The following is a 13,282-nucleotide window of genomic DNA, read 5'->3' on the forward strand; positions in this document are numbered from 1 at the left end:
GGCTGAACTTCTTGTAGGTCCTGCTTGGTTCAGGTTGTTGCTGGTGGTGGAAAGAGCTCCTGCAGACCTCTTTGCTGTTGGAAGGATCTTCTGTCTGCAGACTCTCTGATGCTTCAGCAGGAGGCGGTGCAGTGTGGTCCTCCTCATGAGTCCTGAAGCTGCACCGTCAGCTGCAGAGCTTCAGAGCTGCTTCTTCTCAGACCACTTTCTTTGGTTCTGATGTTTTATTATATTGTTGTTATTATCATTATTATTAATTTTATTTATCTTAATTTCTTTCCCCCCGCCATCGACATGATAATATGAGCGACAGACAACACTCCAGACCAGCTGGTGGCGCTAAAGCACCATGACGCTGTTAGCCAAACAAAGAAGAAGTACAGCACGAGGTGCTAGCAGCGTTAGCTTGTGTTGAGAGGTCGGTGGTGTTTAGTTGGGACGTTTCTGAGGTTTTTGGACAGAAAGGACGATACGTGGTTCGTGTGGGAACTCTCAGCATTTTCCAAAGTGTCGTAAATGAGTGAAGAAGTGTTGAACGGAAAGACAACGTGGATTGCTGTGATTGTGAGACTAGCAGATGATCGATCGGAGCTGCAGTGAAGAGGACGGCGGTGTTTGTGGGAGTTGGAGCTGAAGATCGGAGCAGGAACCATGTCTTCCCTTCAGTCTCTGAGAGAGTTGATCAGCGAGCGACTAGCTGCTGCTGCTGAAGAAATCTGCAGACTCTGTGAAGGAACCATCGTCCAGTACGAGCAGGAGCTCTGTCGTCAGCGCAGACTGCTGGATGTCATCTGGAAACCACAGCTGCAGCTACACCACATAGGTATGTGACCTTCATCAAAGAAACAGAGAAGCCCTTCTTCTCTCACTGATTTCTCCTTCATCAGATTTGGGTTTTGAGTCTTTTTCACCTTCAGCTGCTGCAGTGGCGGTTCTACACTAACTTACTCCCTGGGCGAGTAACCCCACCAGCGCCCCCCCCCCCCCCCCCCCCCCGCACACATACAAAATTTGACAACATCCTGTTGTGTTCCCTATCTTCTATTTAGCCATTTTACTCAAAAAATGCATGAATTTTCTAGACTCGTATTACAGGGGGGTCAAACTCAGTCACACAGGGGCCTAAGTTAAAAACACGCTTAAGGTTTTGGGCCGAAGAAGATAAACATTTACTGAACACACTAAAGCTAAACTTTTAAACCTTTTAAACTGAACTTTTTGAACATAAATATGAATAAAAACAGGAACATTAATCCAGAATAACTCAAGTTAAACCTTAAATAACATGTAATATTTTGTTCTCCATATAAATATATTCTGTCAAAATTATACAAATATGAACATGCTGCAGGACAAAAAAAAGAAAGCCTGAAAATATTAATAAGAAATTACATATCAAATAATTCCATTTTTTTTGCTCTTTCATCATTTTTTAGAGCATTTTTTTTTAGAGCTGGACTCCTGCTTCATTTTTAGCAATAATTTCTTAATGTGTGACGTCCTGTGTGTGTCTTTGTGAAACATATCAGAGGGATTAGATCTAAAAAATAAAACTTATTGTGATTAATATGTTTAGGTCTTATAAAACATTAAAGACTAAATCTTAGAACTCATCAGTGGGATTACTCCAAAAATATTTGGCATTTCCCTAAATTTGTGCAACACCAACAGTAGAAATCCTCCAAAAAAACTCAAGCCTAAATAAATGGTCTGGGCTCATCCCCCCTCCCCCTCCCCTTCCCTCTGACACACGCGGCTCCGTCTCTATGACGGGAGCGCAGCTGCGGCCCAGAGTTGATTGTCAGATAGAAAAAGACTCCTAATCACCTGGTAGTGTGATTCAGCCAGCCACCGGCGAGTTGCGCTCCCCTCTCGAGTTTTTTGACTTCTGTTCCAAAGACTACCGCAAAGAGGTGTGGCCGCAAGCGTCTTGCAGCGGAGGGCGGTGGTCACGTGCGCATCGGGTCTGCCGTGTCTTAGCAAAGAATTGTGGGAAATAATCTTCATTGCCTGCTTTTTTCGAAATTGGGTTGAGCACGGGTGTTTGTTCTGCCTAATTCCTTTTCATGTGCCTGTTTTCCGTTGTTTCACTCTGAGGTATTCCTTTTTTTTTTTCTTTTTTTTTTGCACCATAAGTGTGAAGAGCAAATAGGAGGAAGACCTTCTTAAGAGTCTGATGTGGTAAATTAAAAGCATTAAGTGTCGGCTGCTGAATCAATTTCAAATTAAAAGTTCCAAGATTCCTCTTTGAATATAGTATGCAGCACATTATGTGTAACACCTTAGGCACGGCAAATGCCGCCCCCTATGAAGTGCCGCCCTGGGCGACCGCCCACATCGCCCATATCAAAAACCGCCACTGAGCTGCTGATTCTCTCTGGTTTAATAGTAATAGTCTAACTGTTGTTTTTGATTTTGTTTTTATGGGTCTGTGTATAGCCCACCAACCCCCTCCTGCTTTATTGAAGATGTTTCTTCATTTTTTGGTTTCACTTCACATCAGGTATAATAATAGGATTACAATCAATAGCCGCGGTTACATGGGCAAAATATCTTGATGTTTTGACACCAAAAAGTGTAGCTTTTCCAGCCATTCAGTATCTTCCAGTTGCGGGTAGTTCAGGTCTTTGCTTTTAGGAAAGTTTTCACGCGTTCGAAACAGACGACAAAGTGACGCTAAACGTCACCCCTGGACGGCCATCAGATTGTGTTGTGTAGCAGAAGATCAGAATATTCGCTTTCAACTTCATCAAGCAATGCGCTGAACTGACGGTGGTTCATTTACATCAGCCACCTGCCTAGCGGTCCGCTAAGAGTTACAAAAACAAAACAAAAAAAGAAAGCCCTGCTGTTAAAAACGTGTGTGCAGGCTATGACGCAAATCTTCGTTGACAGAAATTTTGGAATCCAATATTGTTGTGGCGGTCATGTGCATTTTAGGTCTGTTAGCAGCAGGGGATTGTGGGATGTGTGACGATGATCTAATAGCCTTCGTGCACGATAGAACTTCCGGTTAACTTCCGTGTTTCGAGTGTGAGGCCGACAACTTCCTGTTGGTCGTGTTATTGTTGTGGGGAGTTTTGTTGAGTTGCTAGTTTTGAGTAAATAGGAGCGGATTTCGGGTAAAAGAAAGGCGTTTGGTGTTTCAACGCGTGACAAAGACATCACAACATTGTTGTGTACCCGTGTGCGAATTTGTCAAAGTACAACAGTACTAATATAAGCTTTCATAGCTTTCCAGTATATGTGTCGGTGAGAGCCGAATGTATGGTGAACACGGCGGGAGGACTTCACCCCAAGCAAGACGAGTCGTGTTTCGTATTTGCAGCAATCGGAAAGAAAATGCGTCATGTAAACACGTCGTTCGGAATACTCTTCCCCGGTCAGAGTCGGTCGGATCAGAATTTCTTTCCGATCGAGATAGCTGGGTATACCAATCGTTGTTCATGTAAACGGTAATTCCGATCGTGTGTCACTGCTGCTCTGGTTTACGTCATGCATAGACGGTGTTTCGCTGAGAGAAAGCTAGTGAGCTCATACAGGACCGACCAGCGGCTCTGCGGACGCCCCGCGTAAAGCCCTGCTCCGCTCTCGCCCCGCTGGGTCTCCCCTCTCTTTCACCCCTCACGAGGGAGATGCGGGGGGGATGCGTGTCCACTGATGTCTGGACCCGGCATCCGAGCTCTGCGTTCGGGCTCCGGTGCCAGTGGACCGAGTGAACCTCTCTGAGCAGAGCAGCTGGATTTATTAATGTATTTGAGGGGAGGGTGCTTTGTTACGTGTGCGTTTTGTTATGTGTGAGAATTCGGACTGCGAGCCGAACCGCAGCTCTGGGTTAGCGGCTGCCGGACTCGCGAGGACAGAGCAGAGCACACAGTGTGTGTGAGCTTTTCAGAGCAGAAATGCCGCTCAGTCCTTAGAAACTGTTCAAAAAAATCACGACACATGGAATTGTTTCTAATTGTGCCCCGACAATAAAGGCTGATCATTTACGTGCAGCCAGGATGCAGATTGCAGCGTTTCCCACATGGTTTGTCCTGGATTTTGTCTCCATCAAAAGGCTAATGTTGTTAGCCCGTGTTGTTAGCCTATCCTAACACTGGGTTGTTCTTCAGTTCTGTTCTTCTTCCACAAAAAAAGCACTGACCACAAGGATTAAATATAAAATGATGAGCGAACTGGCACTTCATAATATTCATAAAATTAATAAAAGCACGTTTGGAAGATCGCCTCGTATATTACCGAGCTGCTGCATAAATATATGTGACAGCACAGGTTTGTCTACAAAGGGACACATTTCCTTTCGGTATTTTCGACACTATATATTTTAGACACGATATTTTGCCCATGTAACCACGCACTGGTCGACAATCCTGTAGATGTCGTTCACGTCGATTTTGGGAGACCTTGTATAAAACAGGTGAAATATACCATCTTTCGCAATCAAAATCTGCCGTGTCGCTGCTATAGAAGTCGCAAGCCGGAAATGGTCGGCCTCACACTCAAGGCGGCGGAAGTAGAACTGCCTTCTTTCGTGCACGGAGCCTATTAGGGGTCAGCATGAGCGTTTCTGTTTGCCCACGTTTCTTTTCATATGGCAGTTTTGTTGTTCCACCTTAGTTTATTTTTCCTGTTATGTTGTTTCTCTATGTTGCACCATTAGTGTGGGAGGGGGAGAGGTTGATGTGCAATGCTCAATGTGGTGTTTAAAATAAATGGACTTGTTCTGCGGGAAAGGAGACTGTTCTCTCAGCTTCTCTTCCTGCCTCCTCCTCTCTGGGGCTGTTCGGAATTGTGCGGAATTGGGACACGGACAGTTCTCCAGCGCAGCCAGTTTACTGACAGCTCAACTTGTTGACAACTTGGCTCCCGTCCTGCAAGTAACGTACCTGCTGAGGGTTACAATATTCTTACACATTCTTACAGCATTGGAAAATGTTAAGAATGTTTGTGTCTTGTTTTTCCTCCTACAGAAACCATATTATAACAAAAAATATATTTCTCTCCCCCATCTTTTTACATGTTTAAACATTTTTGAAAATGCTCCAGGGAGCCACTAGGGCAGCGCTAAAGCCCTAGCCAACCCTGCCAACCCCCGGTCTAGGTAAACAATACTATCCAGTTTCAGGTCTGACTCCTCCCCCAGGAACACATATAAACCAGCTCTTTCAGCAGCCTTGTCAAAACTGACAATTTGGATAAGAGGTGAAATGTTTTCAATTTTTAAAATGATAATGTCCAGATGACATTTCTTAAACCTACTACTGTGATGGAAACAAACTGGATGATTGAGAGTCTTGTTTTTAGATAAGCATTTAATTGTTTATTAACAACACATAAAGTCTTCAAAACATTAAAAATGGTCTCTTTTTGTGTCCCTGCAGTCCTCCCCCAGCATTGGGTGACTGAAGATGAAGATCTCTGCAACCGACAAAGAAACGTCAGAGTTGAACTGGAGAAACCAGACCCTCCGCATAATAAAGAGGAACCGAAGGAACCAGAACCATCTCCAATTAAAAAGGAGCAAGAAGGGTTCTACAACAGTCAGCTTGATCTGAAGCAGGAGACTGATACCTTGATGGAGATTCCTACTTATGAGGAAGATGAGAGCAGTGAAGCAGATCTAAACAACCAGCAGAAAAACTTCAGAGTGGAACCTGAGGAAGCAGAACCTCCACAGATTAAAAAGGAGTCTGAAGAACCAGAACCTCCACAGATTAAAGAGGAACCAGGGGAACTATGCATTGGTCAGGACGAAGATCATCTTAATCTGAAGCAGGAGACTGATGCCTTGATGGAGATTCCTACTAATGAGGAAAATGAGAACAGTGAAGCAGATCTAAACAATCAGCAGAGCTTTAATGTAACTGATTGTCAGGATGAAGAAGCAAACCAACATGAAGAATCAACATCAGCTGCAGATGAAAAGACAGAATCAACACCAACTACAGATGAAGAGACAGACCCACAGAACAGAGATCAGAGGAAGAGAAGAGGCAGAAGTCTTGTCCAAAATTTGGACAGCTCTCACATGTCAGAAAGTGAGCGTTACTCTGATGGTAGTAGAAAAGATGATTTGGTTAAGAAACGCAAAGAATCTTCAAAACAGAAAACACTTTCCTCTTTCAAGGCTGGCGAAAACTCAAGAATAGCTAAGAAACCCCAAAATGTAAGATTTCATACAGTAGAGAAGCGATTTTCATGTAACGAATGTGATAAAAGTTATGGTCAGCTATGTCATCTCCAAAGACACATGAGAATTCACACAAGAGAAAATCTCTTTTCTTGTAAAGAATGTGACAAAAGTTTTATTCAATTATATGATCTCCAAAAACACATGAGAACTCACACAGGAGAGAAGCCTTTTTCTTGTCCAGAATGCGCTGAACGTTTTAGTCAAATATCTAGTCTCAAAAAACACATGAGAATTCATACAGGAGAGAAGCCTTTTTCTTGTAAAGAATGTAATAAAGGTTTTAGTGATTCATCTGATCTAAAACAACACATGAGAACTCACACAGGAGAAAAGCCTTTTTCTTGTAAAGAATGTAACAAAAGTTTTAATCGTACATTTCACCTTAAAACACACATGAGAACTCACACAGGAGAAAAGCCTTTTTTTTGTAAAGAATGTTACAAAAGTTTCAAGCGTATATCTAATCTCAAAATACACATGAGAACTCACACAGGAGAGAAACCTTTTTCGTGTAAAGAATGTAACAAAAGCTTTAGTCAGAGCAATTGTCTTAAAATACACATGAGAACTCACAACAGAGAAAAACAATTTAAAACATTTTAACAAAGGATTCATAAAAAACTTTAAACACAGGAAAATTTAGAGCATAGAAATTGTGCAGTAAAAAACATATTCTTTAAGCAACAATTATCAAAACCAAAGGAAAAAGAACCAATATATTTAAATCTATGTGCAAAGAGACTAGACGATAAGAGTTTTGCTGCTTTCATGGACAAAAATGTAATTATTATACTTACATCTTGAATGGATTCAATGTGGTTAGTTTATGCTGAGATGATGAGTATGTTGTTCATGTGTGTGTTACCATGACAACACGAGAAAGATTTTGTAGATGTCTTAAATTCTGACACTTAATGTGATCAGTGAATATTTGATTATTATTTCAAACATAAAGTAGTAACTGCCGTTTATATTTTGTGAGACCAAGTTAGGTGAGGAAAAGATTTTTCTAAAAATGTATTCAGGAACAGGCGGATAAGGAACCAGACTGGTGTTTGTGTCTGGTGTTCTTGTGATTCATGTTTTCTAGTAGACATTAGACCTGTTCCTCTGTTCTTTTTGGTTCTCAGTGTTTTGTGTTCCAATCTGTACTGTGAAGAATAAAGTGGACATGAACATCAGTCAGAAGTGTGGAGTCTTTCCCACAGTCTGGGTTTCTGCTGTTCGTTGGTTCTCTGCAGGTTCCAAAGCTGGACTCTGTTCCAAAAGGCAGGCTATGTGACGTACCCGGGTGAGTTTAAGGGTAAATGAGTTGATGTTCTTCATTTTTAGTCCCAAATCTGTATGGAACTTTGAATACGAAGGACTGCGTTCACTATAAAACACGTATTTTCAATAATCCATCCATCCATCTTTCTCCGCTTATCTGGGACCGGATCTGGGTCAGCAGTCTAAGTAAAGATGCCCAGACTTCCCTTGCCCTGGCCACTTCCTCTAGCCTCCTCTATGTTATTCCCAGGTCAGCCGGGAGTTGTAGTGTTGTAGTATCTTGCTGGTCCTGGGCCTTCCCCGGGGCCTCCGCCCAGTGGGACATGCCTCCCCAGACTAGATGCCTGAGCCATCTCAGCTGGCTCTTTTAGATGTGTAGGAGAAGCGGTTCTACTGCAAGCTTTCCGTGGGTGACCAAGCTTTTGACCCACTCTCTAAGGGAGGGCCTAGCCACCCTACAGAGGGAAGCTCATTTCAGCTGCTTGTATTTGGGACCTCGTTCTTTCAGTCATGACCCATAGCTCATGACCATAGGTGAGTATTGGAACAAAGATCGGCCGGTAAATTGAGAGCTTTGCTTTTTGGCTCAGCTCTCAATAGACCAATAAAGCAACAGCACAACTTAAGACGCTGCTCCAATATGCCTGTCAATCTCACGCTCGGGTCTTCCCCCATTCGTGAACAAGACCCCACGCTATTTAAATTCCTCCACCTGGGGCAGGAACACTCCCCCCACGAGAGATGGCAAACTACCTTTCTCCGGTCGAGAACTATGGCCTCATCCCAGCCGCTTCACACTCTGTAGCAAATTATACCAATGCAAACTGGAGGTCCAGGCTAGATGAGGCCAACAGGACAAAATCATCTGCAAAGAGCAGAGAGGAAACCTAATGGTCCCCAAACCAGACGGCCTCCGGCCCCTGCTGAGCATAAAATGACTTTTTAGGAGAATTAAATCTTGCTTCAATTTTTAAAATTAGATGGAGACTGAATCATTAACAGGTTTAATAGTATGAATAGTTAAGCTAAAATATAACCAGTGTGTTTGTGACTGAAAGATAGAATGAAGTAGACATAAATATGATGGAGAAATCAATAGAATCTGCAGTTTGGATCAGTTTCTATTGAAAAAGGCTGCATAAATATGACAGACAGCTTTCAGGTTCAGATGCAGTTCTGAAAAACAGCAGAAACATGATCTGATGGAGGCTCTCATTTATCCTCATTATTCTTCCAAACAGCCCAATCAAGTTGGCCCAAAGGCACATTGGCAGAGCAACATGTTGTCTATGAAGAACCTACTCAGCTGTGCTACAAATAACAACAAACATCCAAACCACAACGGTAACAATCAAGACCAACACAACTGTCAACATCCAGAATCCAGCAAATATCCCAAACAGAACAGTATTACCCACAATGCACCTGCACAGGTCCTGCAGCAGACAGGGTCTTTCCAATAACTTTATTAGTCTCATCTTTTTAAAACTGAAAAGATTTTTCTTCAACATTTTAAAAATAAAACAGGAAATGAAAATATTTGACAATCCAGTTGATGAGAAGCTGCAGAAAGACTGAAATCCATCAGATTGTAAAAAGGTAGAGGTGGTCCTTTGATGATGATGATGTGATGAAGATCAGACGCTGATGTCACTGATGTTCTGGCTGTTGATGGGATGGATGTGGGTCCTGGTGGTGCTGAAGAATGAAAGATCCTTCTACCTGCAGTCATTCCTGAAGGAAGCTGATTGCAGCTGTTCTCTCCTGACAGATGGAATGATGGGAAATGAAGTTCATGTTGAAGTGTGGTCCAAGCAGAACAGAAAGGTCTCACCTCAAAGTCAGGACTTGGATCAGCTGCTGTTCTCTGGGAGCGTGCACGTGCTGCTGCATGTGCTTCTGTCATGGCGTTCTGGATGAGCTGCTGAGGTCTGTTTGCATCAAGACTCTCAGCTGCTTTAGTCAAACTGCTGAGCGATGGAACAATGGAGCCGTTTCTGAAGGAAGAGGATCAAACATGATGCTCTGCATCCGTTTGCTTCAGGAAGTGGAGGTTTTTTAGAGTCTCCAGACTGTTTCTGAACGGCCAAAGAAAAGCAGCTGATGTGGTTCTGTCTCCTACCAGCAGGGAGCGCTCTCAGCCGGACAGAACAGATCCTCAATGCTGCTCTGAGAAGGACTCTTCTGTTCCAGAAGCAGAGACTGTTCACATCCAGGAGAATCTGGACTCCAATGAATCCCAGAGAATCTCCTCTCTGCTGTTTGGACACTTTGACCAGCAGAGGGCAGCAGAACTTTCAGCAACTCTGGATCTGATCCCACAAAAACAATCCATGGATGATCAGATTTCAGAAGATTTGAAGGATCAAAGACAAAGATGTTCTGAAGAGAAGATGTGAGAAGAAAGTCCAGAATGAATCCACTCTGACTTCTCCTCATGTCTCTGAAGCTTGTGTCTTCATGTCTTCACCTCAGAGTTTCTTCTGGATTCCATGTGGATCAATAATATTGATCATGTTCTGTTGTCATTTTCTATCAGAACTTCAGGCTTTTCTCTGCTGATGATCTCTGAGCTGAACTTCTTGGAGGAATTCCTGAATCTGGGATTTGGAGCAAACAGTCAGAACAAAGGAGGTTTCCATTTCTTCTAAGCTCTGCCAGAAGAAAAGAGCTGAAGCTTGAAGCTGAAGCAGCATTTGCTCAGAGAATCTGTCCTCCAGACCAACAAGTCCCACCACAGCCTTGAAGACGTTTCCAGAAGCAGCAGCAGACTGTGTTCCCATGACGATGCTGAAGTCAGCTGCTGCTCTGCAGGAGAAAGTCTGCAGCTCCTCAGTCAGGAAGCTCTTTCAAGCTCGTGCACATCTGTCAGTGCAGCAGCAGAAAGCCTGTTTCCCTGCAGGAAGTCTGAGACTTTTCAAAGTAAGAGCCTCATGTTGGCAGAGATGGGTTGGATTCTTTGATGCTCCAGTGTCTTTTGGATTCAGGATGAGTTCATGCAGATCTAGAAATCCCACCATGATGATCATCCTTGAGGAATTTCAAAATAAAAGACTTACAAACACCACAATCACTGCTGGATGATAAATACATTTACTCTTTATTTTCTGTCAATAAATAATATTTATCAATAAATCCTTGATTGTAAATGATGGATCTAAAGTTGAAAAGAAGTCAAAGTGCTGACTCAGCACAGATCAAAGGAGACACAGATGATTTCCTGGAATGAAGAAAACATCAAACATCATGATGTGATCTGGAACTGAGCTGTTCTTCAGAAGATCCTCCCAAACATGGAAACTGTTGCTGCAACACGTGAAGGTTTGGTTCTGTTGCTAGTGAGATCTGATGGATCAGAACCAGACTTCTGTCAGCTGGAACTGGGGCTTCTTCCAGACCATGACATGTTGTTCAATAAAGTTCATTCCAAAGTGTGACTGATTCATGAAGTGGTTCCTTGAGCCGTGAGTTTTGCCAGCAGCAGGAATCCCTGAGAGTTAGGAGACAGTTTGTGGAGAGAGTTTGTAGATTTAGGAGAAACCAACGTTTGAAATGAAACCAAAGTGTCCTAAACCAAAATCACTGAGCACATCTCAATGTTCCACAGACAGTCATTTTCCACAGTGGACCGTCACCACACACTTTACAAGACAGTTTTTCACAACTTTATGACAACAAATCCTGAAATTGTTCCATTCAAGGAAACATTGACTAATATTTGTATTGATGCTGTTTTCCATCTGTGTTTTCAAACCTGCATCAAGAATTAGCTCATGTTTATTGATTCACTTTCTTTGGAAGTTTGGCTTCTCTGATGAACCACCAGAGGGCGACAGAGAGCTGTTGATATTATTAACACAACAGTCAAAGAAATCAACATTTAGCACAAAGTGAACAAACTTAGGTCACGTGCTAACGTTCTGATTCTGTTGGAAAAGCCTTTTGTTTTGATTTCTTCAGAAATTTGGCTCAAAAAGACCAATGACAAATGAAACTCCAATAAAGTTGCTTTATAATGAGGAAATGAAATGTTATTTTTATTGAATTATCAAATGGAGACTCAGCTTCAGGTGATAAAAATGGTTGGTGTTATTTCCAGTTTTAGAAAGAACATGCCTTCTGCACAGTTTGCAGTGAACGTTACTCATTTATGTCAGTTTTTAATGAACTGAAATACCTCCACACAGGAGACGACATTTAATTTTTGGCAACATATTAACACTATTTTACACAGAAATACCTTAGGTGTTTTACTTTTTGAACTTTTCTGTGATTTGTTTAATGAAAATAGCATCACATCACCGTCACTGCCTGGACCTCTTTCTGGGTCTTAGTGCCGTAAAGGTTACAGTTCCTGGTTACACAAGAAAAAAGTCCATTCTAGAGGCCACTCTGACGTCATCATCATCAAAGACAGCGTTGCCTAGCAACCATACCAAGACCATAGCAGCTATAGAGGGAAACACAACAAACCATCAACGGCGGTTAAAGCAGTCAGACGTTTGTTCTGCAGCTCAGCAAAAATCTCTGCTTTAGGTTTTGGGGAGAAAAACAAAGGAAAACACACGGAGAAGGATTCTGCAAAGGAAATCCCAAGTTCTATTGGTAAGTCAGCGTCCTGGAAACATGCTTTGTTGGTTCTGAAGTGGCATGAATGCAGACTTAGATTGGTTTGTTTCCTTGGATTCTTCAGATGGATTCAAGCTGTAAATGTTGTCAGCATAAAGCAAGTTTGGACTAAACTAAAGCAGAAAGTGGCTTTGAAGATGGTCAGGAGAAATGAGGGCTTTTTTCAGGAATTCTTGGAAGAGGAGGACTTCTCCAAACAACCAGAATCTAGGAGGAGGTTTTTTCAGCATTGAGATCAGGATTTAGCATGAGCTTCAATCCCATTTTGGTTCAATCCAAATGTTTACCGTCATATTCAGGAGTTCAACTCTGAAAGCCACCATGACATCATAGACATTAAAGACCCTGTTACCTAGCAACCAAACACAACAAACTGTAGACTATTCAAACTGGACATTTTGGGGCAACAATTCTTTTCTAACTCAAGTTTTTATGAAAAATCCAAATGATGGAAACAGATTGTGTAAAGGAAATGAGGATCTATTGGTGAGTCACAGTCCTGGAAACATGAGTTGTGCTCTGATGAAGACGCCTGATCCAAATGTGGATTTTTGAAATGTTCTTCATGAGATTCAAACTGATTGAAGCTTTGAATTAAAGGTGTCAACACATTTCTGCATTGGATTCATTCTGTTTCAGTGTCTAAGGTTGGTTTTGTGGCAGAAACCAAGTTTTTGTTGAACAGTAGCGTTTGAAAAAGCAGAAAGTGGCTTTGAAGATGGTCAGGAGAACTTCTTTGAAGAGGAGGACTTCTCCAAACAACCACAACCTTAGAGGAAGTTTTCTGAGCATTCATAGAATGCTTTTACAATGACTCATCATTTTCCACTAGAAGCTAATGAGTTTTTCCAAATGCATGCTGGATATTCTTAGTTCTAGCTTGGAAAGCACTTTGTGGGATTTCCCTGGAAAACCTGCTTTATCAATCATTTTGGTCTCTTTTTCTTCTTCTAAGTTCCAGCTTGGTGAGTGTGCAGGTCGCCATGGCAACCACTGTCCAGGTCAAAGGGAGGACCACGGCCATCCAGTCTCCAGGCTTTTGGATTGATTTGGATTTGATAAACATTTGTTTCCCACATTTTAATAGTAGAATTCAACACGGAACATATAGTGGATTGTAAGAATAGGAACAAAAACAGCAACAACAAAATAATCCTCCTCCCCTTAAAACATGCATTTGACTCTGAA

At 42.2% G+C, this 13,282-nt stretch overlaps 1 protein-coding gene across 1 annotated transcript; it reads left to right on the top strand.

The window, feature by feature from the left end:
* Positions 1-311: 311 nt before the first annotated feature.
* Positions 312-7,374, top strand: LOC144987639 (uncharacterized). The gene is made up of 2 exons (XM_078936940.1): positions 312-823; positions 5,385-7,374. Exons 1-2 carry the CDS (start codon positions 652-654, stop codon positions 6,797-6,799), a joined length of 1,587 nt encoding a protein of 528 aa, XP_078793066.1. The 5' UTR covers positions 312-651; the 3' UTR covers positions 6,800-7,374.
* Positions 7,375-13,282: the final 5,908 nt, after the last annotated feature.

The sequence above is a fragment of the Oryzias latipes genome, chromosome 2 (genome assembly GCF_053564925.1).
Source record: "Oryzias latipes strain Hd-rR chromosome 2, Olatipes_Hd-rR_3.1".
NCBI classification, from domain to species: Eukaryota; Metazoa; Chordata; class Actinopteri; order Beloniformes; family Adrianichthyidae; genus Oryzias; species Oryzias latipes.